At 49.8% G+C, this 27164-nt stretch overlaps 6 protein-coding genes across 6 annotated transcripts; 3 read left to right on the plus strand and 3 right to left on the minus strand.

Annotated features, from left to right (window-relative positions):
• Positions 1-506: 506 nt before the first annotated feature.
• MTG1 (putative GTPase MTG1) lies at positions 507-1596 on the plus strand (the record flags this gene model as incomplete). The annotated part of the gene is made up of 2 exons (XM_041684251.1): positions 507-779; positions 853-1596. The coding sequence occupies 2 exons, from the start codon at positions 507-509 to the stop codon at positions 1594-1596; spliced, it is 1017 nt and encodes a 338-aa protein (XP_041538454.1).
• A 292-nt stretch (positions 1597-1888) lies between these two features.
• Positions 1889-2831, minus strand: ISY1 (pre-mRNA-splicing factor ISY1; the record flags this gene model as incomplete). The annotated part of the gene is made up of 2 exons (XM_041684252.1): positions 1889-2644; positions 2829-2831. The coding sequence occupies 2 exons, from the start codon at positions 2829-2831 to the stop codon at positions 1889-1891; spliced, it is 759 nt and encodes a 252-aa protein (XP_041538455.1).
• Positions 2832-3474: 643 nt separating this feature from the next.
• AKAW2_11736A (type II myosin) lies at positions 3475-11015 on the minus strand (the record flags this gene model as incomplete). The annotated part of the gene is made up of 6 exons (XM_041684253.1): positions 3475-3481; positions 3562-4001; positions 4066-10057; positions 10112-10296; positions 10359-10502; positions 10560-11015. 6 exons carry the CDS (start codon positions 11013-11015, stop codon positions 3475-3477), a joined length of 7224 nt encoding a protein of 2407 aa, XP_041538456.1.
• Positions 11016-11807: 792 nt separating this feature from the next.
• AKAW2_11737S (uncharacterized protein) lies at positions 11808-16061 on the plus strand (the record flags this gene model as incomplete). Its single annotated transcript, XM_041684254.1, has 5 exons — positions 11808-12597; positions 12646-14532; positions 14623-15356; positions 15408-15648; positions 15862-16061. 5 exons carry the CDS (start codon positions 11808-11810, stop codon positions 16059-16061), a joined length of 3852 nt encoding a protein of 1283 aa, XP_041538457.1.
• Positions 16062-22155: 6094 nt separating this feature from the next.
• AKAW2_11738A (uncharacterized protein) lies at positions 22156-22467 on the minus strand (the record flags this gene model as incomplete). The annotated part of the gene is made up of 1 exon (XM_041684255.1): positions 22156-22467. One exon carries the CDS (start codon positions 22465-22467, stop codon positions 22156-22158), a length of 312 nt encoding a protein of 103 aa, XP_041538458.1.
• Positions 22468-24317: 1850 nt separating this feature from the next.
• PFA5 (DHHC family palmitoyltransferase) lies at positions 24318-25854 on the plus strand (the record flags this gene model as incomplete). The annotated part of the gene is made up of 5 exons (XM_041684256.1): positions 24318-24426; positions 24480-24969; positions 25025-25148; positions 25203-25243; positions 25296-25854. 5 exons carry the CDS (start codon positions 24318-24320, stop codon positions 25852-25854), a joined length of 1323 nt encoding a protein of 440 aa, XP_041538459.1.
• Between the last annotated feature and the right edge of the window lie 1310 nt (positions 25855-27164).

The following is a 27164-nucleotide window of genomic DNA, read 5'->3' on the forward strand; positions in this document are numbered from 1 at the left end:
CCCAAGAGCAGGCTAATTGATCATTTCAACTGGGATATTCAGTGTACTGCGATTATCTGAAGTGAATAACCAAGCATGATAAACGATAAGAAATCACTTTGTCACATAGGAGTCACTCTACAGCAGTGAATCCCACCCCTTTGGGTACTGCAATATAGCCAAGACCTCCTGGCTCAACAGCCCATTCGAAAGTCATTAGCAAATCGGTATGTTTTCACATCATAAAGCAATGTCTACAGGGGTTCCTTTCGGCATTCTGGTAGTTGTCGTCTGGGAGTATGTAGATAGACAGAGGCCGCAGTCTATCGTTACATAACAGCGATCCGCCTTCTTCACCGCCTTTATCAGCCGACAGAATCTCTCCCGCGGAGGAATTTCCTCGCCTCCGATGCCAATGGCCATGCCCTCCATACGGCAACAACTTCGCTCAACTCCTTGATGATGCCAGCTGGATAGGAGATCAAGTCGCTAAAGACACCTAAAACACACGGCAACTTTATGGACCGATGACAATGGCAGCCAAGTTCGTTCCGCGTCAGGTTTTCCCCAACTATGGGTCTATCCCGAGGTCCTATTTCCTGGGTCACCACAGGGCCGGGTTGAAGAAGATGCAGAACATGCTTTCTTCTATCGATTATGTAGTCGAGTGTCGTGATTACAGGGTTCCCGTTACCTCTATCAACCCTATGTTCGAAGAAGCACTGGGCAAGACACGACGGTTGACCGTCTATACAAAGAGAGATCTGGGCGCAGCATCAGGATCGAATGCGCAGAAATTGGTGAGTGGAATGCTCCGAGTCGAAGGAAAATGCCATAGGCACTCGAGTGCTAATGTGATCTTTGCACGCTTAGGCGGAGAAAACCATTCGAACCTTCAATAAGAACGGCGCTACATTCTTCGTGAGTTCGTCCTCTAGGGCAGATGTGGGCACAATCTTAAAACACTTGCGGGACGATGCAGAAGGACCAGACAAGCTTGTTAGATGCCGGGTGATGATTGTTGGTATGCCTAATGTGGGCAAGTCGACTCTCATCAATCACCTGCGTAATCAGGGCGTGGGCAAGGCCAAGGCCGTGCGGACCGGTGGCCAACCAGGTATCACAAGGAAGATCGGGACACCCGTGAAGATCATCGAAAGAGAAGGTGGCTCCCACGTCTACGTATTGGACACCCCAGGCGTATTTATGCCATATGTTCCGGATGCAGAGAACATGCTTAAACTAGCTCTGTGTGGCTGTGTGAAGGATTCGGTTATCTCCCCGGTCACGCTAGCCGACTACCTATTATATCACATCAACCTGAATGACGCCGAGGTATATAAGCGATGGTCTGAGCCAACAAACGAGATTGTACCTCTATTGAACAACTTTGCCCGACATGCTGGTCTCCTGGCCAAGGGCGGTATTCCAAACACCGACCTGGCGGCACTGCACTTCATCCAAAAGTGGCGTGCCGGCGACCTGGGCAGGTTTATGCTTGATGACCTGAAGGAGGAAGAACGCCGTCTGCAAGAAGGCGGAGAGCGAGAGATACCCACCAGCTATACCCAGGCCTTGAAGGCTGAGAAGCTGGGCAGAAAGCAACCCAAGCTGTAAATAGATAAAGAATCATGTAACATAGATATTTCTCCCATCCATTGTACAAAAGAACGAATCATGTTGGTATCATCAATGAGCTTTTGCCTCCCCTCAGATGCATAGTAGACTTGTTAGAACCGCAGAACGACGTAGGAGAGAGACAAGAATGAGACGAGAAATCATCGTAAACCCTAAACGCCCATGATAGAGACGAAAAAAAAAAAAAGAAAAACAAGAAAAAAGGTGAGAACCCCCGAGTCAGCGCATAGCGCAACAACACGAGGACAAACGCCCCAACAACCGCACAACCTCATGAGATCTTATCCAACAACCTCCTCCTCCGTCGATCAACCAACTCTTCCTGAACCTCATCAAGTGTAGGCAACCTCCACTCAACCCCATCGCCAGCATCACCAGGCAACGGCTCCCACCCATCCTCAACATCCTCATCCTTCCTGCGCAATCTCTCAACAGCCTCCTTCTCCTTCTGCCTCTCATACGCCAAAAGCGTCCCATCCTCCTCATCCAACCCATATCCAAAGTAATTAGCATCGACCTTCTTCGTCGCAATCTCACCACCTCTCCCCTTTCCACCTTCTTCATCCTCTTCCTCGGCCGGCCTCCTCCCGCGTCTCGCCGCCGCCTCAAACATCTCCTTCACACCCGGCAACTCTCTCGCTCGTCCAAAATACCGATACCCCTTCCCACCACCCGGTATCTCCCTCCCATCATCATCAAACACCCGTCCGGAGCCTCGCATATAGTTCGGCCCGCCCAGGTTCCGAATCTGCATCTCCCACGTCCACTTCTCCTTCATAAGCTTGTTGATCTCATCGTTCAGATCGCGGATCTGGTAATCGCTTAGACTGAGCTCCTGGATCCGGGAAACTTTGCGTGAGATTTCCTTCAGCACTTGGCCGCGCCATTTCTCGCACATCGGGATCGAGTCAACGGTCGTGATGGCTTTCGGGCGGCGCGTGCGCCCGATGTCGATGATTCCGAGGTCCGCGGCTTGTTGGGCCCGGAAACGGAAGAGCATCGATTGGGCTTTTTCGCTGTTACGCGCCTGATCATTTTGTTAGTTTGGGGGAGTTCTGGTTGAGCTTGACGTTTGGGTGTGGTTGAAGGCGAAGGGAGAAGGCGAGGAGGAGGATTTTTGGGTATCGAGTTGAACAAGATTCGAGGGAACGGTTTGTTGCTTGTTTTGAAGGGGCGATCTGAAGGGGGTTGAGTTGGTGATGAAGGCTTACCATTGTGAAGAGTGGCGCGGGGGATCCCCGTGGCTGATGGAGCTGGGTGGTTGAGAGGATTGAAGTGAAGAATGAGAGACTGGAACGCTGGCTCTCGCGCTCTCTCTTGATCCAAGCTCGGGTGGGTTCGTCCGCCCGTTGACAAGCGAGCGCTAACAGATGCAGCCGCGCGGCTACGGTACCCGTGGTTCTTGGCTGTCAGTCTACCGAGTTTATTGTCTCCCTTGCTGCCAATAATGCAGTGCAATGTTGTTTTGAGTTGTGGTGGCTTACGGCTTACATGGGAAGTTAATTTTGATTTTCTAATGTTGTCGATATTAGTCGATTGGAAAGGAAGGCAATATTTAGAATTAAGGGTTGTGTATAGCATGTTTTCTGGTACTAGTGTATTATATTTTTATGAACCGCTTCAGCAATGATGAATTCGAGGTATAATTGGTGAACGACCACATAAAACAATAACAGAGACTTGGGAATGCACACGGCTATCCGTTGCATATCGTCAAGATGCATCATGAAGCATTAAAACAGATCATATAACATAGTACACATCAAAATCATTCAAAAGCATAATCCAAGCGCCGCCTTCCGTCAACACTCCGTAGCCATGCAGGGCTGCCATCAAGTCATAGTCGTAATTGGTCGCTCAGGCCCTAAATGAATGTTTAGCGCCTGAGTGTAGTTAGAGCAATGTGCTCAGCAGGGTCAACCTGCTAGGTCGTCATAGTCTTACAAGAAGCCTTTGGTGTTGCTAGGCATCCGCTGCGGTATATCGCCTGCTCCGTACACGCTGCTCCCTCTCCTGCTTCCGGCATCACTGAAAGCGCCGACGTGGCTACGTCCGAGGACGCTGCCCCTCTCAACACGGAGCGCTCGCCATCCCTCTAGTTCACGCTCCAACCTGAGAGACTTCTCCCGCTCTTCCCGGAGTTCTCGCTCTGCTCGGCGCACTTGCAGCTGCGTCTCCGAGTCGGCATGTTGAAGCTCCTCAATGTTTCGGAGAAGCCGCTCGATCTTGTCGCGGGCTTTGCTAACGTCGTCATTCAGCTGGGAGTTCATCTTATCACGGCGCTCAATCTGGGACTGCAGGTCTTTGACCGTGCGGTCGACGTTCCGCAACGAACGCTGCTCAGAACTGTGCTTGGCTTCCTGGTCTTCAAGATGGGTCTCCAGCTATTTTCAAGATAGTTAGTATTTTCCAGGGCATTAGATTCATCAGTTTCATGGGGTAACTTACTTCCTTGATTCTCTTGTGTAAGAACCGGACGTCCTGGCTTCCTGATGAGTAGCTCTTGGTCTCCAGATCCACGCAGCGAAGTTGAGACTCCTTCAGCTGCTTCTCGAGAGCCGCCTTGTCCTTGAAGAGCTGGGCATTTGTTTCTCTCTCAGCAGTAACTTCCTTCTGCATCTCCGTCGCCAGTGCTTCCGCCCGCCTCATCTTACCGACTGCAGCTGCGGAAACATCTTCCTGTTGAGCAAGCTTGGACTTCAGCTCCAACAACTCACGGTCCATGCTGGCAGCATTGCGCATCGATGGACTCTCGCCCTTGGCAAGGTCCTCCAACCTTTCGCCTGCTTCAGCTAACCGGGTTTCCAGCATCTTCTTCTCCTTCAGCAGCATGTCACGCTCCGCGGTCACATCGTCGACGGAGGTGCGAAGAGTTCTCACCTGCGACAGGAGGGAGACAACCCTGCTCTGAGCTTCATTATGAGCATTGACTGCCTCGTCGCGAGATGTCGTCACGTCTTGAAGCATGATGTCCATTCGAGCCTTCTCCTTAGCCCAAGTAGAGCTGTTCAGGACTTCATTGTCCCACTTGCTCCGCAAGTCTTCAAGTTCTTCACGGAGACGTGAGTTCTCACCGCGAACGTTAAGAACCTTTTCACGCTCCATCTCCAACTCGTTGTTGAGTGTTGTGAACTCGCGCTGATACTTCTGCCTGGTCTGTTCCATTGATGTCTCCTTGTCTTCAATATCAATGGCACGTTGGTTTCTGTAGTCTTCAAGCTCGTTCTGGAGGCGCTGTTTGGCCTGCAGGGCGCCTTGGAGCTCAGCTGCTTGATCCTCCATCCTGGCCTCGAGCGACTGGGTCTGGCGTTGCAAGTCTTCAACCAGGGCATCCATTTGTTTGCGCTCAGACATTATCTGGGCACAAGTATCCTCGGCCTCCTGGGCCTGAGATTTGGCGAATTGCTCTGCTCTGGTAGCTTTCAGAACTGCAATCTCAGCTTGTTCCAATTTGCTGAAATACTCATCGGCACGGGCCTTGTACAAGCTCATACTGGAAGCTAGATCGGCTGACTTCGACGTCTCCGCATCAAGACGAATCTGAAGGTCAGCAAACTCCTGGAGAAGCTGATCTCGGCTAGCAGCATCCTGGTCCCTTGCAACCTGCAGCTCCTGGAACTCGGAACGAGCGTCACGGAGTTCTACTTCGAGCGTAGCCTTAGCTCTCTTAAGCTTTTCGAATTGAGCTTTCGCGTCGCTGAACTCTGCAATGGCTTCGTTATGCACCTTGAGCAAAGACCTTCTGGACTGCTCCTGCGAGTTAATCAGGTCGTACAGTTCTTCATGCGACTTGGCTTGGACGTCCCGTAGTGAAAGATCGCCTGACCGAATGTTCTTCTCCAGAGCGGAAACCTTCTTTGAGGAGTCATCGAGCTGCTCGTGCAGACGTCCGTTCTCACGCTCAAGCAGCTGCATGCGTCGCAGAGAAGGGCTTTCTTCCTGCCACATGTCTCGACCAGGTGCCGCTTGAGAAAGCTGGTTCTGGAGATGCTTGTTCTGCATCTCACTCATTTGAAGCTTGTTCTGGAGCTCCTCAATCTCGGTCGCCAGATCCATCCGCTTTTGGTAGCCGACCGTATCCACGGTCCTGTCGGAACGAGCAGAGTCATTGGCCGTTTCGTTGAAGTTAAGTCTGCGGTTCGGCGTTGTAGGAGTGCCAAACTTCTTTGCCAGAACATTGTCGGAGTTCTTTCTGAGATGGGTTGGGGTCCGGGGGCTAGCCACCTGGTTCTGATCAATTTCCTCCAGCAAGGCGCGTTTAGATGAGGCGTAACGTGCATCCAGCTCCTTCATCTCATCCCCATGCCGGCGACGCATTTCCGCCAGTTGGGCCTCAGCTCGACTATACTTCTCCTCGGTGACTTGCAATCTACTCTGTGTCGTCTGCAGCAGTTGTGCCAGATCAACCTTCTTAGCCAGACTAGGCTGAACCTTCTCCCAGGATTCCGAGTCATCAGACTCGGGCTCCACTACCTTGTGCAGCAACATTAATTGCCGGTGTAGATCCTCGATCTCCTTGTTTGCCGTATCCAGAGAGCCTTGAAGCTTGCGCGTATTCGCTTGTGCCTGGGTCCGGAGCTGTCTTTCGGTCTCAAGGTTCCTGTTTGCCTCCGCCAACTGAATGTTGGCAGTGGAAGCAGCCTTTTCCGCATTCCTACTGGCCTTATGTTCCCTAGCAACCTCATGGTTGAGGTCTTCCAGGCTCAAAGAGAGCTTCTCTTTCTGCTTCTCCAGAGAAGTGATGCTGACTTGGAGGTCGCCAAGCTGACGACTTATCTTCTTGTTGTCTTCTTCGAGCTTCGTCTTCTCTTTCTGAAGAGCAGTTATGCGCAGGCGCGAGTTGTCGCTGGCCCTGGAAGTCGATCGGGCTATGTCGAGATTCTTTTGCTGGATCTTTGTGAGAAGAGCTCGGTTATCATTCTCCGATGCTGTAAGTCTACCCTTGAGCGTCACCAGTTCCCTCTCCAGGCGTTCCTTATGCTGATCATGGCGAATGCGGAAATTATCAGATTCAGCGATAGCGTGGGTCAATTCTTGGATTCGGGTGGAAAGACGTGACCTTTCAGCTTCTACCTCCTCTAGCTGACGTGTCTTATCGTCCAAATCTTTCCGCACACTCTCAAGGCGCTCGTTGGCCTGCTTCATGATGTTGCGTTCAATGTCGGCCTCTGCGTTTAATCGTGCATCTTCGACCTTCGTGAAACGGTCCCGCAGCTGAATCAACTCAGTTTGGAGTTCCTTGCGTGACTGCTCAGCAGCAACGCGGGCTTCAGTGGCACGACGAAGCGTGTCCTGCTGGATGTACATCTCCTTTTCGATGATAATCTTTGATTCATTCAAGGAAGTGTACTTGTCCTTGAGCTCCGCAAGATTATGCTCGGCAAGCATTTGCACGTCGTCACGCGATTGACGCTCCCGGCTCAGATCTGCTTGTGCCTTATATAGTTGATTCTTCAGTTCCTGGATTTGCTGCTCGAGAAGCTTTCGGCTTTCGCCAGCCTCGGCATCCTCAGAGATCTTCGCCTCCAGGAGCTTCTTGACATCGGCTGCCTCTCGCTCAAGCTGAACCTTCTCTGACTTCATCGCGTCCACCTCGGCTTGCAGTTCTCGCAGGCGTTCCTGCATGCTGCCATGTCGCGTGGTAAGAGAAATCTTCTCCGACTCTAGGTATCGCTTCTCCTCTTCATGCTTCTTAGCATCATTTCGCAAGACAGCCATTTCACTTTCCTTCCGCCTAAGCATCTCTTCATAGCCTGTGGATGTCGAGGAGAGGTCGGTGATCTGCTGTCTTATTACACGGTTTTCTTCAATGAGCTCTTTGATGTGCTTCTTGGACTGATCTAGGTCTCTCGAGGTCTGGGACAGCTTAACTTCAAGATCTTGATCGGTCTTCAACAGTTTTGTCTCTAGATCTTGCAGTTTGCGCTCCTTCAAGCTGAGGTGACTCTGCAGCATCTTCATCTCTTGGCCCAGGTCCTTAATCCTGGACTCCTTCTCGGCAGAAGAGTTTTCGGCCTCGGTAAGCTTCTTCTCGAGTTCCTCCAGACGTGCCTGCATCTCATGTTTTTCGTTCTCAAAGCGCTGGATGATCTCTCCTGCTTGTTCCAGTTGAGTTATCCGGAGCTCAAGCTCGTCATCCGTTCTTTTCTTGGCAGCTATTAGGTCGTCTAGCTGGTCTTCGAGGTTCTCCTGGTCTGCGATAGCACCTGCCAACTTCTCACTAAGTTCAACTTCTCGGACTTGGAGCCTCTTGAATATTTCCTCCTTGTCAAGAGCCAAGGCACGCTCACTCTCCAACGTTTGCTGAATCTTCTGTATCTCAATCTCGGTACGACGCCTCTCTTCCTCTAACTTCTGACGATCAGCTATATCCTGGTTCATCTTCGCTTCCAGGGATTTGATTTTCTCGTCCCGTCTTTTAACTTCATTGGCAGTGCGAGTTTCTCCCAGAAGAGGTCTCATCCGTGAATACAATCTCCACCATGGATTCGCCTTTAATTGGAGGTAAGTCTTGAAGTTGTCCTGAATGATCCGTGTCGCTTCCGCCCGATACAGGCGTTTGTTGGAGATACGTCGCTGGACAAATCCCCTTGCCACAGATTGGAACCTGGTCATGATGGTGCGAATAAGCTGGTCTCGTTTCTCTTCCAACTCGGCCAGGACACCTGCCCTGAAGAATACCTTCGTACGACCGACTCGATACCAAGCAGGGTCCAGCCCGAGCTTTTGCAACATAACATGAGCGGCATTTCGGCCGTCGAGGTATCCTTTGGGCATGGCAGGGCAGAGAACTTCATAACGTTGGCGGAATTCCGAAAATGACAGCCGATTGGGGAACCCTGTGCGTGCAATTCGTATTCCTTCGAGTACACCGTTGCAACGTAGTTGATCTAGGACCAGGGGTGCATTGAACATCTTCGGGCGTTTCTTGTGGTTTGGTATAATACAGCGCACAAAGTGTGGATGTGTTGAGTTCAGCTGATTCATGAGGCTAGATAGCTGTTCCTTATGTCTTTGCGCAACGGTGCGGAAAAGACCCTTCTTCACGCGACTCTTCGGGTAGTCGCTGTCATCGTCGGCATCGCCGCAGTCGGAGAACAGAGTCGCAACATGCTTTTCACCCGATCTGGCAAGGAGTCGCGTTATGTTATCGTTCAGCGGGTCCTTGTTCTTCTCGAGCCAGCCCTCTGTGCCATACTCTACCTCAGCAGCGTAGTGCGTCAGAACGAATCCCTGGCTTAGGCGAGAAGCACGATACTTCGGTGATTTCCGATCCCAAAGAGAGTGCAGCTTTTCAGTAAATGATTTGTCGGTAGCCTTCGGCATAACAGAGTCTTCATCTAGACAAGAGAAGATACCAATAGGGTTGGTCAACTCGATTAGATCGATTGTTGGTTGCAAGTCCTTTCCGAAGTCGATGAATTGCCACTCAATTTGCTCCCGTGCATATTCCTCTTGCTCCAAGACGAACATATGGTGGTTGAAGAACTGTTGCAATTTCTCGTTCGTATAGTTGATGCACAACTGTTCGAAGCTATTGTTCTTGAAAATTTCGAAACCGGCAATATCGAGGACTCCAATGAAGAAGCTGTCATCGCCAGCGACAGTGCTGCGGTCCAATTGGTTGTTGATCCTGTCGACAAGATTGCTAAATCCTCGTTCATAGATACCCTTGGCGAGAGCATCTAGCGCTAGTCGCACCTGTTCTGGCGTTTGAACCTTTTCCACCCACTCGCGGCCTGCCTTGACCTTGGGATGCAACAGTCCCTTGACGAATAGGTCAGGTTCTATACCTAGCAAGTGGCAAGCTCTCTCTACACTATTCAAGGAGTCGGGACCAAGTGCAGCTTGATCGGCTCGTAGGCTCTCCTTGACGATAGTGACATTTCCAAGATGAAGGACCGCTGCGATAGTGCGCAAAATACACATCTGGTCTTCTTCAGAGAAGTCCATGACGTGGAAAGCTTCAATCAACATTTTCCATTCGTCCTCATCAGAGACCCCGGCAATGGTATCGTTGCCATCACGAGTGTAGGCGAAATCTTCAATCTGCAAATCGGACAAAAGGAGAGCTTCCCTAAGCTTCCGATCTGCTCCCCGTAATAACTGGTAGAAGATATGGTAGTTTCTCTCATGGGAATTGGGTTTCACAACACGAGACTTCTCCAGTAGATACCAATCGATCGAAGCACCCGATATTTGGCCGGCCCGGGTGAACTCGATACGGATGAACTTGCCAAAGCGAGAAGAGTTGTTGTTTCTCACGGTCTGGGCATTTCCAAACGCCTCCAGAATGGGGTTTGCTCTCAGAATTTGTTGCGATAGGGCGGACAACTGCTTTGTACCTGATCGAGCGTAAGGGGTATCGGTTGTCGCAACAGCTGCAAGGTATTGTATAACCTTCTTGGTGTTCTCGGTTTTACCTGCACCCGACTCTCCTCTTCACAGCTGCATTAGTGTCAAGGGTCTGTGGCCAGCCTTTCAGTAGACTTACGTCACGAGAATGCTCTGGTTCTCTCCTTCTTCGACCAGGTTTCGAAAAGCCTCATCAGCCATAGCAAAGATGTGGGGACGGCTTTCTTCTCTGTTACGGCCCTTGTACATCTTCACATACTCGTTTGTGTAGATTGGCAACGGGCAATATGGGTTCACAGTAACGAGGAAGAGTCCCGAGTAAGTCTGTGTGCGACAAGGATTAGCTCTGAAAACTATCATTTCGTCAGCATATCAGTATAACTCACGTAAATAAGATCGGCTTGATATCGTGTGTGCAGATTGTGAACCACTGAGGCTTCATTAAGATGTGTGAGTTCAGCCATATCATCTGCTTTATCAAACTTTGCCGGGTTCACTTTGTCGACCTGGTCAGCGTCGACCTCCCTTTGCTGTGTTTATCCGTAAGCTCCTCTAGCTCAGACTTCGATTGCATTGGGTGATTATACCTCTCCATTGTCGGTCTGGACTAGCATCCGGCCACCTTCTTGCTCTTCGAGAACTAGGCCACGCACGAATGCTTTTTCGGGATCGCGCAGCCAGACATACTTGTTGCCGGAGAAGTCATTGTCGCCCTCTTGTCCCCGGATCTGATCCGCACCCCTGCGTAGCTCCTCTGACTTGATGAATTCGGGCGCAAAGGTTCCGGATGAAACATCATTCCTTATTGAGCTCGATCTCGGGCGATGCGTTGTCCGTGCCACCAACGGAGCTGGTGACTGTGAGATGGAAGCAGAGTTTCGGAAATGGCCCCGGGCCTCTTCGAATTTACTGGTGGATGTAACAACGGCCGACTTCGGGCGAATACCTCTTGTCTGCTGAGTCGGGGAGGGAGTCGGTGACGGCGATGCGCGGCTGAAAGGATTGGCCCGCTTAGGGGAGCCATTTAACTGTGATGGAAGCATATCTTCGTTAAGGTCAATGGATCATTATTCAGTGAGAAGGTCGTAATCATAACAAATATCTATGAGAGTAATGGAGACTCAAGCAATGAGCCCTTGGATGATGTTGCAACGAAGCATCCAGGCCAACTAGTATGGCCAGGGGAAGAGTAACGATTCAAAGACAAGGGAAGAAGAAGATAAGGAAAGGTTGGGCAGGTGTATATTAAATGAAGCTGCAGCATACCAAGCAGCGGGAAGTGCAGAATGACAGTCACCCACTGACCACCTGCTCCCTCTGGGGCCCCTTCGGGTTCCGCTGTTTGTTTACATCCGCCGTTCCTCAGGCTGCGGGCGCCGATCATGCGCTAGGCCGGATCGGTCGTGCACCCGTCACGTGGAGACCCGCGGCACGAAACTCGATCTTTTCCGGGTTGGTCGGTCGTTTCCCCGTTTTGCTTGTCGCTTCACGTTCTTGTGCTCCGTCCCTTCAAATCTCCAGCTCATCTCACCATCCTCACGTCGCGTTCGCATCTTCGCTCTCCGTTGATATCTGCTCGGCAGGTGCAGAGCTGCCTTCTTCACATATCATCACCAACGCGCCCGACCTCATGTATAGCAGAGTGTTGTGGTTACTGATTCTATCCATTTCGTTCTAGTCTTATGACTTTTGACTTGCTCCTGCTCATTTTAGCTTGAAACGATGTGGGATGCCTAAGCACTCGCTTTAGATGTGACGAGCTAGCGTTTTTTGCTTACTGGACGCAGACATTATACTCACCTTGCAAGCGCGCACGCGGTCGCTCTTCCCCAACCATGTCTAATTATCCACCGACACCGTCATTTGTGGGACCAAATTATACACCTCAGTGGCCTCCATCAGATCCGTCTTCCTCGACCGCCATGCCATCCTTGTTTCCTCCTAACCTAGGCTTTGGCCAAAATCCTTCGCCCGTCCCTCAACACGCGCAGGATGGTGCTACCCGTCCGTTTGATTATAATACCGACACCTACAACGCAAACACACGTCTACCGGGATTAGGGGTCCCGAGCGCCGCTGGTCCCTTAGTACCGCCGCCTCCATTCACTTTCATGCCGCCTTTTCCTTCCACTCAGTTCCCTCACCCTCCCTTTCCACCACTACAGATGCCACCGTTACGATACCCCTCGATTCCTGTACCCCCTGTTCACGGTTATGAACCGGTTCGTCATGCAACTAGCGACTACCACATGAATAATTCCATCCCTACTCCGCCGGGTCCTCAGCCTGCCGCTGCTGCCAACTCGGAGTCAGACCCAGACCGAGAGGAAGGCGAGCTCACAGATCGTGAAGAATCTTCGTCGACGCAGCCTAGGCCACATAATTTGAACCCGGGACAGGGGTCAGGACAAAGCTACGATACTCAGATGGCTCGAGCTATGGACGGTAACAACGATTTCATGGAAAGCGATCGGACAGTGAAGCCGAATGGCACTGGTAGCCTTGATTCACATAACTCTCACTTGTTGGCGATGGCCACCGTAGGCTCAGCGCCAGGATATTCGGAGATGGATAGAGGCGGGGCTTCACCAGAAACTCGCCTATCGTCCAGAAGCAGTGGGTCACGTATGTTATTCCCGCATTATGCATAGTCCGGTTACTGACTTCCTGCAGCCTATAATCCTGCTCCTCCCATCTCTACTGAGCCACCGGTTTCGGACACCGCACCAGAACCAGAAGTGCCAACTTCGTCAATCCCGCAATATGAAGCGGACCCCGATAAAGGAGTGAGCAGCGCAGCTTCAACTGACCCGCAGTCAATACCCGGCAGCGGTAGGTCATTGGCACAACTTCGCGTCCAAGCACAGGGGGCACTTCTGAGCTTGGCGCCTCACAACATTCGATATGCCGAGTTTGTCGGGGAAGGAATTAACCCTGTTATCCTTCGTCAACTCTATGAAGAGGTTGGAATAAAGATTGCCACTCCGGTACAGGGCGTCTCAACACCTCCATCCACTGCAACCTCCTTGGAATCCGACCGTTCGTCGACTAGCCAGTCCGGGGAACCAGAGCAAGGAAGCCACTCAGTTCTCAAGTCAGATGCGGATCAAAGTTCGGCATCGCAATCCAAATCTACCGAATTGCCACCGGATACCACGAAACCCATGGAGCGGAAGGAGGTTATTGCTCGTATGCTCGCTGCAAAGGCTGCAAAGGGTTCCGGGGCGCCTGGACAAGTTCAAGTGCAGGCGACCAAGGAATCTAGTGCGTCCGAAGATTCGGTTCTGCCGAACGCTGACAAGAATGCGGCAATATCCTCTCAGGACTCCATAAAAGAAAAGGAAACTCGTGTCAAGGAAAAGAACAAGGCTCAGACTGAATTGGCTCGGCAGCGGATTGAACTGCTCAAGAAGCAGGGCCTAATGAGGAACGGTCAAAAATCGCAGTCGAATTCGGTGCCTCCCGAGAAATCCCAACCATTGATCAACTCCGGTACTGAGTCGTTGTCGACTTCGACCCCGATGCCAATCCAACATCCATTGCCAGAACGCCCTCCTGATCCTGAGCCCAATGCTTCGGCCCGTATACCTGGGCTCTTCATGACGGAGCAAGAGCCGGAAAATATGCAGACTCCGGTTTCCGCTGCTCAGGGTGCTACTGATGCGGTGTCACAAACCCGCGTTAATCAGCGCAAACGTCCTCGAGCATCTGATTTTGACGAACCTGTTCCGATCCCGAAAAAGACCTTCAATAATGGTGTCAGTTATGCCTATCCTGAGGCTCAGAGGCTCGTCATTGATATTAGCGATGATGACGAGTTCTACGGCGATGATGAGCACGACAACATGGATGTGGACCTGCCAGCCGGCAAGGACATGCAAGATGTGGAGGGCTTGCTTCGTACTTACACACCAACCGTCGATATTCTTCCTCAACGGCCGGCAACTGCCTCTAGTCAAGGGTTTTCTGCCTCAGCTACCCCACAGAGTCTGAGGAACAATGATCAGGAGCATCAGGAGCATCTTCGAAGAAAAGACCTGGAGATCAAAGCCATGCACAAGCGAATTGCCGAACTAGAAGAGCGGAAGAAAGCAAAGCTGGCAGCCAGCCGTACACAATCACCTCGCCCATCAGACGTGCCGGAACCTTCACCTCCTACGGACAAACTCTCACCTACCGACGTCAGCGATACACCGAAACTCCCTGTGGAAGTTGAGGTGGAGAATAAGTCACCTGCCAACATTGATCTGACCCAAGTGGAGAGTATCAAGGTCAAATTATTGCGCAAACAGGAAATTGAAGTTGGTATTCCTGCGCTAGATGCCGAGATACACAAGTCCGAGGCGAAACTGGCTGAGATCAATGAGGAAGAAGCCAGGCTAGTGTCCGAAATTACAAAAGGGCGTGAAGGCCGGCGGCAGCTCTTGGATGAGTTGAACAACCTCAACGTGGAGCTTAATGGGCTCACCTTCGATGATGTGGAGGCTGCCATACGGTGCGCACAGGAAAAGGAAGATAAGGAAAATAAGGAGGCGAAGGAAGATATGCCCCAGCTTGAAGGTACGGTCATCAAGAATACTGGCCAATATTATGTGCCATGGTTGTTTCGTTTGACAGTATCCAACTGATATGCTTTGTCTATGCTTTTAGCCGCAGACCAACAACAATGTTCCGAGATTGAGCATGCAATTTCTGAGCCCACGCACGCTGCTTCACCCGTCAACAAAGAACCCGAAGATGAGGAGCCGTCCCATCAACCCGTTGTATCTGAAGAAGTTCATGAACCTGATTCCGGCAACGGGTCTAGCGTTGTACCTGATGACAAGGTGATGGATGACGTTAGCGAGTCTTCCGGAGAGGTATCCAGTTCTGATTCCACGGGTTCGGCAATGGATGAGTCTAGCGACAGCTCTAGTGATGAGTCTCTTGACGAAGAGGAGCTTCCAACTCATACACCCGCTCCAGAGACGAACACCCCGTTGGAGTCAGGCGGACCCGCTGAAGATGGACAACCGGAGCCAATTGAGGCAGAGGCAGGCATTCATCATGATCTTCCCGAGCGCCCGCGAACCCTAGATGCGGAGCCACGGGCGGAGCTACATTCTGAGCAGGTTGCCGATGAACAAGTCATCGAGGACCAGGGCCAAGCCTCCCGTGAATCTTCCGTCTCAGATGCGTACGAGCCTCCTGAGCCAGAAGAGACAGCTAGCCCCGCTGATTCCAGCTATTCCCCACCTTTCAGCCCTGCATCTCCCGAACCTGTTGACTCCCTTGAGGTCTCCACCGCAGATGAGACGAGACAGGCTGACGAGCCACTAACGAGAAAGGTTCAGGAATGGGATACCCAACAACCAAGTGCTTATGCTCAGGTTGGCATTCTGGATGTGCGGTGCACCTCAATTCCGCCTAAGGTGTGATGCTGACAGGATATCTAGAATCCACGGGTACCAGAGCAGTCTGAACCAAAATTCTCACCTTACGTTAGTCCGCTGAAGAATTTCAAGGCTTACCGCTACCACCCAAATTTCACTGAAAATGTTTCGGGCGGCTATCGTTCTCTAACATATAGCCACAACATCGACCCTATGAGATATCTCTGTCCATTTGAATCTTCAGGGGGAGTATGCAATGACCGGTCGTGTGAATTCCAACACTTTCGTGATATGACTCTCAGCGGTGCGTCGACAGATTTGAACCATTATTTGCAACATTTACCCATATGACCTTTGGCCATTGTCTCCCTTGACCTTTCCTTTTATCTGTCGTGCCTCCTTCCAGTCGCGCGCCTTCATTCCCCTTTTCATTAAGCGTCTCATTTTACGTCTTCTACCCATTTGTTCTTCCCTTCGCTGTGCGGATGCTGACAGCCAGGCTTGTTAACTGCCACAGATGACAAGATCCTCGTCCAGATGGGATCTCTTCGAGAAGGCAAGACACCCGAAGAGAAGGATGAATACATTGCTGGGCTGAAACAAATCATCAACGACATGCGACGCGACAAGGTGAAAGATTTTAACACAGTGGCCACGGAAATAGCCGCATACCGTAGACGCTTTCTCCAAGACCCTTCGCGGGTACTTCCGTTGTAACAACTTGAAGAACTTGACTACTTTACGCTCTTGGAGAGAGCCACTTCTTACTTTTTGACAAGGTGAGCTGCCGGCGTCGAGCACCGGAGTGCAGACGACCAGTCCAACTAGCAGCGGCTGCTTCTAGCTCACTACCAGCAATGGCAGCGATCCCTTCTATATCGCGCCAGCCCTCCTTCCTGACCTGGAGGCTTCCTTTCCCCTCCCTGAACCTCATTGCCTTTCTTAGCGTGGCCCACACTCTTCCTTTCTGATACATGAGATCTGGTATCTCTTTCTGAAACGACACAAGTGGGCATTTTCCCGTTATCTTCATTATCTATTACTACTTGGCGTACAAAAGCGAGCCTGGAGTTGGAGGATCACATATTTCTACCCCCTTAGGAAGTGGGCGTAAGCGATTTACCCACACTACGACATCTGGCCTGGCCAGCAAGGCAGGGAGAATCGAGTCTGTGAGAGTTTCGATTTTCCCTTTTCCTCTAGCCTGGGTCTTCAAGGTATGGGATGAGATTCCTTAACACGGTTATGAGCCCATTGGATGGAATGGGACTGTACAGCAGGGCGTCAGGGCATAGGGAGTACATAGCGATAGCAAATCATAATTATCTTCTACCAAGCCTCACTTGCGTGATTTTCTTAGAATCGTCAATGATAAGCAGGAAGCTAGACAAGTAAATGTCGCAAAAAACGGAGAAAAACCGCGCACTTTAACTGCGCACGATGCCCCATTGACAGAGCCGCGACTAAGAATACAGACCAAAACACCTAGAACCTCTTAGTGTCGGATAATTGGTATGGCACTGGACCGGGCGTCTAGCGTCTAAACCGGGGCAAAAGCACACCCACCCCAAGGCGCAGACCTAGAAACCTACTCCTTACTAACCCACAACAGCTAGCATACTACACTACTAGCTAGAATAGATGGATAGATAATAGATAGGAGGATAGTAGTTAGTTAGTGTAGCTTGTTGAGCCAGTCGGATAGTTAGTTATTCCCTCAATGCTAGCTAGAGCCTAGCTAGCAGCTTGCGCCCCGAATTTCTCCGCACCCGTTCATCCCCCCTGTCTGTCCGTTCATCACAATATTCTCATCAAAATTCATCAATATTATTAGAATTAAGTTCAGAAAATAATATATTAACCGATCATATGATCAATAAGTGAAGGATGAGTCAACCGCGCCCATACCTAAGTTAAGTTAGTTCAACTAGTTAGTTAATGAAAGTTACTGATGTTGATGTGGCAGTGCTGACTTTTTTCCTTGTTTCTGTTCCCCAAGCACTGGATATAAGTAGATACTAACTAACCGGTACCGGTAATAGTTGGAATTGGTAAGTACTTACATAGTACTTAGTGATGTATGTAGTGAACTATGTAAGTAATTATGTATGCAAGGTTGACTCAGTTAGAAGTCTGGTGGTAGTCACCTGAAATACTAATGGACTGGAAATATATTGTATGTTGGTTAGTACTAGTACTTACTAAGTAGTACTAACGTAGTGTGTGTGTGGCTTAACTTCAATCAATGTGTATGGTTGGTTGGGGAAGATTATTCAAGTTCAAAGTTCATGCAAGGTATGGGAGTCATATGTGGTCTTGTGACTTAATGACTAGTAGTCATAGTCACTGGGTTTTTCTGACTCAGGCAGAGCTGAAGCTGAAGTTGGAGAATGGAATGGATGTATCGGGAACAGTCGGGGAACGGGTGCGGGCGCGGGCGCGGACACGGAGGTGGACACGGGGACGGGTTTCGTCGTTGCTTACTTACCTACTGCATACCTACTGATGAATTTATTATGTCGGTTCCGAGGAGATACTATGCACATAAGATACTAGTTACTAGATAGGCATAGCCTGGTTAGTGATAGTCGATGTAGTGTAGTGTAATAGATATGCAAGCAAGTGGGCTGGGTTTCAGCGATTGTGTTTCGGGATTATGCATAGTTGGTGAGGGGGGAGAGGGGGATTTGCAGATGGGGTTTCTATTGATAGTAAGTGATATGTTGGTGTTCGGGTAGGTACTTTGCAGGCGGGGGAGGGTTAGTTATGTTGTATGTACGTGATGCATGCTGGGAATGATGATTGGTGAGATCGATTGTGGATAAAAAGAGAAATACTAGACAGCTGCGATATTTTGTTGCGATTGAGTTACTGTACTAGGAAGGGATCGCGAGAATCACCATCTGCATCGGGGTAATGCTGCGAAAGCGAGAGGGGATGGGGATGGAGAAAGTGGTTGTTGTTGTTGAATATAGAAGGTAAGCAGCCAGGGTAGTGGTGGTGGTGATGATGATGATGCTTATCCTGCAGGGTGTGTGTAGTTACGTAGTATTTGTCTAACTACGAAACAACGATTGCTCATGTAGATGTAGGTACGGCACAGTCAGTGCTAAGCTTAGTCCCAAGTGACGCAGCAGTACCTTGGAGATGCAGGTAGAGTATAGTCAAAATCTCACAGGAGACGGTGCGGCATGTAGAGTGTAAGGCTGTATGTAACCAGTAATGCAAGTGAGGATGCAAGTACCAAGTACCTACCGATCTGTCAGTCGGTAACTATCTACTTTTCTACTAAGCGAGATACATACACACCGGCAGTGTGAGCATGTAGGAAATGCCAGCTGAGACATGCCGCGAAGGATGAGAGCGCGCATAGTGGGGAGAGAAAGAAAGAGGCCCCCAAGCTACTACTGTACTAAGAAAGTCGGAAGAGTTGAGTTGGAGTGGAGAGGGTGCCACATTCCGTAAGGCTGTGCCATGGAACTACTACCACTAGTCTGGCCAGTAGTGGATGGAAGCAATCGAATTACTCCTCGAAAATGGGCCTGGCAGCTAGCATGATGATTACTATAGTAAGTATCACTCGCGACGTAGTCTAGCCGCCAGTCGGATACTTGCATGGGCCATGATCATGGTCCAGGGATTGGATGCTGCTTACATTACCGGTGGATCATGGATTCTGGGTAGTGCTGACGGGAGTGCCTTGTTGCAAGCCATGGAACGTGGTGGTCAGGATATGTGGTTGCTTGGCGGGGTAGCGTGGGCTTGGCCGGGCGGGTAGAGAGGAGGAGGAGGAGGATGATGATGATGATTTATTTTTATATACTTTCTCGAGTCGGGGAAACGAAGACGGAAGGATTATTCAGCCTTGAGAAGGATGTGAGGATTTTTACACTATGTGGAGTGTGAATTTAGGTTCGATGGGGGTGATACGGAGAATTAGGAGCATGACTGCCATGCTATGCTTTTGCTTGTTTATAGAGTTAAGAATAGATCTCGAGTCCGACGCTCGGTCGCAGTACTAGGTGTGTGTGTATAAAGCGTGTTAGATTACCGGAATGGGTCATTTGAGGTTGTACAGAACGGCGGAGCAAGAGAGACAGAGAACAAAGACATTTGAGACTACTTTAAAAATAACCCCCGAGGAAAAGCAAAAACAAAAAAACAAAAGCAGGTCAGTGTTCAACGTGATCCTAGTCATCGTTGAGAAACGAGAAAGGAACGTTAAGCGTAATCCCTACCATGTCTCATCATGCCATGTGGCCGCTGGCATTACGGGGGGCCGGGTTCTGACGGCCGTTTCACCCATCGCGGTCGCATCGTTGGCTGGCAAGTCCAGGATCAACGGCTATGGATGGGTGGCCCCAGTTTCAACAGCTGCCAGGGAGCTGAACGGCGGGGTTGAGTGATCGCGAGACCACCAATAAGCAACTCATTCTGACTGAGGTACAGGAATTAGTTGGCAGTGGTCGGCAGGTGTCAAGGCACTATCATGACATTTCGAATCCTGCCGAGAAGGTGTCGAGCTGAAAAAGGATCGGAGTCACTTTCCTGTCCGGCGGTAGCAAAGCAGGGTGACCGCGCGACGGAACGAACACACGGACACCATGACGAGCTCTACTAGGGGAGAGAAGCGGCACTTGCACTGCCCTTTCTAGAGAGAATCAGCAAAGTGTGTCCCTGGCACCCGTATCTCCCACACGCCAATTGGCGCAGTCAAAGCGTCAGTCATCCACCGAGCTGAGCGGCCCGAGTTTCGAGAACGGAGGCTACCCAGAATTCTGGCAGGTACGTACCAAGACTACCGACCGCCAGTTCCACCGCCATCATAGGGTTCAGTGCATACAGATTCCCAGTGAAAGGGCGGTGGATTCCAGCGCCGACGCCAGGTGTGGCTGCATGATCTGCATGGCATTGGCTGACACGGTTCAATGATCCTCCGTGATTCCCCAGCCAGTCAGTGCCAGCCCATGGACAACCAAGACTTTTGCGGCTCGGAGGGAAATGGGCCAGCCGTAGTATGTATGGCTGTGGGAGGGTGGATATGGATGTTTTGTGGTGGTGCGAATGCGGCGCAATACGGGGTTCGTCCATCAACACGTGTAGTTGACAGTCCGTGTTCCCCTTTTTTTACTATTATTTTTTTTGGCCCGCTATAGTGTGGCTATTATTGCATCCCGAGACGCCGTACACTTGGGATATTCGAGAAGACGACCGACCACTTTAATCTCGAGTACGAGATTTGATCAGTCTGCGGACGGAGTTTTTGTCGCTTATGCCGTCATTCACGATCGGCCCCCGTAGGTTTGTTGTTCCTTTTCTATTTTACTCCATTCTTTATTTGCTTTTACTGCATCGATGCCGAGTGATGATTACGAGAGGATCTTCGTCAACATGGTTCCAAAGGAGTAGTAAACATTGCTTATACATTGATGCACTCAAAACCGAAATCTAGTCTAACAGGGGGGTGAAACAAGAGATCGCATAATAGAAACCATAGAACAATAGTGGAAATTGATCGCGCGGGAAGAAAAAAGAGCACCATAGTCTATCCATCCAGAAAAATGTCCCCCACGACCCACAAAAACTCCAAGGCTTTCTTCGCGGCTGCCACCGAGCGAGTCCGGCTCGCTCAGGCGTGCAGCCGCCCCAACTCTAAGTCGTATCTTTAGTACAGTCATCCATGTAATAAAAAACCCGAAACCAAAAACAGAACTAAACTCGACACTTGAGAATTCAACCAAGATTATGCAATCGCTCATGCAAAAAGAAAATCACCAAATAGAAGAAGGGAAATTAATAGCAGAAAGAAAACAGAGTAAAGAAAAAGGAAAGAAAAGAAAACCAAGACTCCTGGTCATGTCTGTTCCATGTTCATGCCGCTCATAACGATAACGCTCAGATAAAGTACCCGCAATCGATGGATTAGGTCGTCGTAGATCAAACAATGCGTTGACATCTGTAAAAATCAAGTGTTAGTCGTACGCTCCAACCAAACCAATTCTTGTGTTGGTCCTTACCAATTCATGTCACCGTTCTCAGGCTTTATTTCGCCGGCTTGCAGTATCCGCAGATGTTATGTTGGCAGATCACACATCTCGGCTGGTTGTCCCACAGTTTTGGTCCGTCCCCACACTGGCAGCAGAAGTATAGGCTGCCATGGTTGACCGTACCCCGGGAGTCCTGGCTGTTGATCCCAGGCATGCCATGTTGCATTGCATGGCTGTGGTGTAAGGAAGCACGGAGGATGGACTTGTTACATCCCAACATGGACGGCATCTTTGCGACAAGGTTCCCCGACAGTTCACAGTTTTGGGGAGCTGGAGCGTGTGCGTATGGCGACAACTCGTGACAGTGGTGCGAAACAGTGTCCTGAGTATCAATGTGGCAGTTTGAGCAGCGTGGTTGATCGCACTGAAGGCAGATGTCGTCAAGGCCTAGCCGGTGAGGTCCAGAGGAGCAATCGCAGCAGTACCAGACTCCAGACATGATGGTAGATGATGTTCGAGAGGTAGCTATAGAAAGTGTAGAAGGTATATTGGTATGTTGGGAAGCTATGAAGCAGCAAGCTAGAAGGCAGAGACAATGGATTGAATCCGAAGCTGTTTATGTGAATGTGTTTGTAGTAGTAGATGAGAGTGAGTGAATCCATATCGAAGGCTGGGGTTTGGAGGTTATTTAAAACCTCAAGACAGGTAAGAGAGAAGCTCTGAGACGAGACGTTGTCACTAGCGATGATTCAGAGCCAGGCCCCAAGGCGCCCTCGCCATGGTTGTGGCTGATCTCACGAAAAGGCGCCCTCCTGGCCTTCATCTCAGTCATCAAGCAGGTGCAATGCCTGATCAACGCCGGGGCCATTCAGGTTAGGGTCGATCAACCAGAGTGGCTTGGCAACCCCATTTTCTTTTTGGGACCCCGAACAACTGCTCGTACCTGAGCAATCAGCAGTCCCAGACTGGGTTGAATCATATTGGACTTGTCTCACTAACAGACATCGTAAGATATGCTGTCCGAATGTTGACTCAAAACATTCTAGGGTCCACCGGATACCTTCGCGAAAGGCGGAATCCGCGAGGCTTGGAGGCTCTCTCGTTTTTGCCCGGGAGCGCGCGCCCACTCCGCCCATGCCCTTTTCCTGCGCTCTCTATGGCTTAATTCCCCATTTCGTAGGAAATGAGATTATTCTTCCAAAGAATATTGCTCTTTTTTTTTTTTTTTTTTTTTTTTTTTTTTTTTTTTTTTTGTTGCTTGCTTATTCCCCTCTTTCCCTTTTCTCTCCCCTCCCCCTTCATTGCTTCTGGACTCGCGGAGTATGACACTGGCACTGCGGGACCTGGGCACTTCCATTCTACGCTAGACTACAGTATGTTGCCTGGTTGCGGCCTTGAAGGGGGCTCCACTTTAGTTAACAGCGCGCGCAAATACAATTCAGGCAACATCGTGCCCTGTGCCTCGAAATTCCAGATGCCGCAGTTCGAGACTCTGACTGTGACTCCCATGTTGACCGTTCATTTCCCCTAGTTGATGGGGCACCGATAAGCCTATTCGTGATTCTTCCGTCGGTCAAGCGTTCGCGACTCCTGCTGCTCCAAGTAAGCAGGCACCCATACTAGTTCTGCCTAAGCCATCCAAGCCCTTCGATCACCTGGGCACATGCCCTGCCAAAATGACGTCTTGCTCACTTTGAACGATGACTGGGTGCATTACAAACCTCATGTTTAGGTTTGTCATCGTTTGTACTCTTGTTCTCTTTTGCACTTTGCTCTTCCTGCTTGATCTTTGACTTTCTTCCTCCCGCTGGGTTTCTTTCCTGTACCGCCCTCGTTTTCCCCGACTTAGTGCTCCCCCGTGCCTATTTTCGGCTTCTCCGATCTCCCGCATGAGGCTCCATGTCATGTGCAGCCAAGACGGCCGACGCTGACTCCCTTCGGCTCCATCTCCAAACCACTAACGAACATCACCCATCACTAGCAACCGGCACTAATGTACTAACGTGTCCGCGTCTGTTCAGAGCTGAACTCGCTACGAACTAATGGGGGCCTTATCCTGAGGTTCAGCTCTACATGGTGCACCACCTACGGCATTGTCCGTAATAACGGCACAGCAATGGTGCAGCAACTGCGGGGAAACTTGTCATGGCCAGTTCTAGCTCTCCATGACATATCCGACTAACGATCCTGCCACAGCCATGTACCCTTTTGACGTTTCAACGGGGCCGTTATTTCCGATGATCATCACTCTCCTCAGCTGTAGATGTCAAACTAATTCGTGATCTCACTGTGCATCGGACCATCCTGGCAAAGTCTGGAAGCCATCAGAGCAACAGCGCACCGCATTGCAGGATATTACACGCTCTGAAACAAACTGGAAACCGTCCCGCAGGTCAATCCATACACGTGTCGATATCTACATCGATGTCAGCGGACAAGACCGTCCCGGTCAAGCAGGTTCGGCACGTATCGACAAGAATTAGCAGGTTAAGGTTTAACTTCAGGTAGAAGAATTGTCAGTGACGTGGAAATACCTCAAAGCAGCACAAGACGGGCCAGCTATGAGTCAAACTGGCTGCTAAACATGGCTGCCTTCTGAATGGAATTATGTTGATGAAGACTGTCCCACATTCTCTCGTAGGCATCACATTGGATGGTATGGGGACATCGCGAACGTAGATAGCCCACCCCTTATCGGCACGTGATATTGCACATGACATCATGACGGAGGTTTGCCCTGTTTGCACATGGTGCCTGTCACGTTCCTGGAAGCCTAACACTGCCAATGTTGCCAACTTCAGCTCTGTCCCCCATCGTCGCATATCGCTTCACACGGGCTTGCTTGTCTCGCCATTATCTCGCTCCGTGGAACCTGTATATACTATATGTTAATATGGATACATATGCGGGTTGACTTTCCTGAAACTGGCTAGCTGACTGTTCTCCGATGCGGAGGCGTTTGTAAGCCTTCCACGTTCTGTTTCAAATGGCGCGCCCAGATAGGCGCGTTAATTTAGCGGTTGCCAGGACTATTCCGCCATTTCTATTGTGCGTATGTGTATATGCGAGCTATATTGTCACCAAGCCGTTATGCAGTATGTGCCCCCTGAGCCAATGGCTTACATCCGCCACTAATTGTCCGAATCAGTTGACTACCTGATCCGCCCTCTCCCTAAATATTCCCGAGGCAGTCGAGTTGGCGCTGGCATAGCCATTCTCGTTATCTTCTACATACTCATTGTTGTTGTTATAATAACATATCTCCGGCTGTTGTATAATATCACCCGCAATCCCGGCTTCCTCCCCCGATCGTCCCCGCCGACGAAAGAAGAGCAAGAAACGGAACCCTCGGAACGCCCTCAACGCAGGAAGAGAAAGCACCGAAGGACAAGAACTGCTGAGAAGCCAGATAAGACGGATATAGACATCGAAAGAGGTGCAGACGGCAACGCTGACGGTGGTGCAATTCCTTTGGATATTACCGGGTTGGAAAGTTTTTATACAAAAGATGTTTTTGTTTGCCAAGAGGATGGGAGACCACTTTATTGCTCGACATGTTGTCGCTACAAGCCGGATAGAGCACATCACTGTCGAGAGGTAGACAGATGTGTGCTTAAGATGGACCACTTTTGTCCTTGGTGAGTTCCTCTTTCTCAATAGTACTGTACCGGCTTGTGATTGACATTCGATCAGGGTAGGAGGCGTGGTTTCCGAAACATCGTTCAAATTCTTCATACAATTCGTGTTTTATACCCTGATATTCTGCGTATTCAGTCTGATAATATGCGCAACCTTTACGGCAGAGATCATCCAAGATGTGAGAACGGACCTCCAACATCTCTATCATGCAACTAACCGTTATTTTGCATAGACTGGCGGAGCAAATGTCCATCTTGCCATTGGTATTGGATTGTAAGTATTTCGCCCTATGATTTTCTCTAGGTCAACTTCTAACCATCAGTAGGAGCTCCCTTTTCGGGCTTTTCTCTTTCGGAATGACTATCAGCTCCTTACAGCTCGCGATGTGGAACCTGTCCACTATTGAGAATCTGAACCGTCGGTCTGCAGTCTGGACTCTGGCTATACGCGTGCCAGATCGTATGCTGGCAAGGCTCAACCCCGAGTCACGATGGGCACCCACATTCCGCACCATAACGTACCCACTGCCACCTGTGCCTCTATCTCCTGAGGCAGCAAGAGATTACCAGCCACCAGAGAAGCAGCACGTCTTTGCCATCCTCCAAACCCTACCTGGCGAAAACCCTTTCGACCTCGGTAGCCCCTTCAAGAACCTCCAACAGGTCCTGGGGTATTCCATCATCGACTGGTTCTTACCTCTCAAGCAGAGCCCATGTGCAGACCGCACTACAGGAGACAGCTTCTACGAACTAGGACCGGTAGTGTCCCGTCTGAAAAAGGAGGCCGGACTAAATCCTCCACCCGAATCCCAACCCACTACACAGAATGACACCGAAAGAAAACACAAGCGAAGACGAAGTTCACATAGACAATCGCACGAGTGACAAATTGGTTAATTCATAGATCTCATTGTTTATTCCATCATGCACTAGCGCCCGCATTGACCTTCCCAACCACTCATCCCTGTTTCCTTATTGCCCTATCATTTTTGTATTTTCTTGGATACCACCAGTCCTTTTGGCTCTCCCGACTGGTGACATTCTCCTTTTGCATACATAAATAGCTTGGGCTCTATTCTATCCATACATAACTAATACAGACTGATCCTATCTCACAACAACAATTACCGGTACTGGAACAGATAAATAGATAAATAGGAAGGAATGTAGTGGTATATTCCGATTAGCCCGGAGAATACACCCGCACGTGGCAATAGCCTCAAAATTTTCCGTGGCGTAGATTTAAACCCCTCCCCGTCTATAGTAGTATCCAGGGATCAAGTTCCTTTTAGGTTCCGAAAATCATATGCTATACCCGAACTTTATCTGCACTTCATTCTTGTGATCGCTTTTAGACAGTAGTAGAGTGAGTACTAGTATTTATATGGTTTATGATTATAGTATTGACCACTTTGGTCGGCTTCGTAGGGATAAATATAATGTGTTATTGTGCAGCGAGGGGACCCTCTATGGTCAATTTTGGAACAATGGTCTATATATCACTCGTGCAGATGTAGTGATGTTTCAATACTGTGTTAGAAAAATGAAAATTGTATTATCAGGCGATAGATCTAAAGTAGCTGCTAAGTTGTATGGTACTGGTAGTAGTAGTAGTACTGATTCGTTGGGGTTGAGCCCCCGAGTTTCGTAGTTATATATAAGTAACTAGGATTTTACCGCAGCAACCACTGCTGCAGTCGTTGAAAAAATTCGACCAGACTAAGTGACTATACCACAACTAGTAAGGATTTAGTTACGAATTCATACTACTAATGTAAATGATCTGCAAGAATTTATACATGTGCTGCCTAAATCCGTCTCGAGTCGGCAGGCAGCAATGAGGAGGCCTAAACACCACCCACTACAAAGTATAAACAAGCGTGAACATCACAACCAAAACCTTAATGTTCCTAAAGTACACGTAGTAAGATAACAGAGTTAATATACAGAAATCCGAAATCTATCTAATGTACAGGTAACCGGAAAACAAGAACCAGAAGCAGAACCAAACCAAACCAAAACCATCTATCATACATTGTCGAGGATCATCACGCGCAAGGGATATCGAAACTGAGGGTATTCATGATCGTACAGGTCGTAAAGGCTGACATATCCATGAGAGTCGTGACTCGTGTGCGATTAAGGATACACATAGGCATAGGATGACGTCGATGTATCTCAAGCAGGCCTGCAGG

The sequence above is a fragment of the Aspergillus luchuensis genome, chromosome 1, assembly GCF_016861625.1.
Source record: "Aspergillus luchuensis IFO 4308 DNA, chromosome 1, nearly complete sequence".
NCBI lineage: Eukaryota > Fungi > Ascomycota > Eurotiomycetes > Eurotiales > Aspergillaceae > Aspergillus > Aspergillus luchuensis.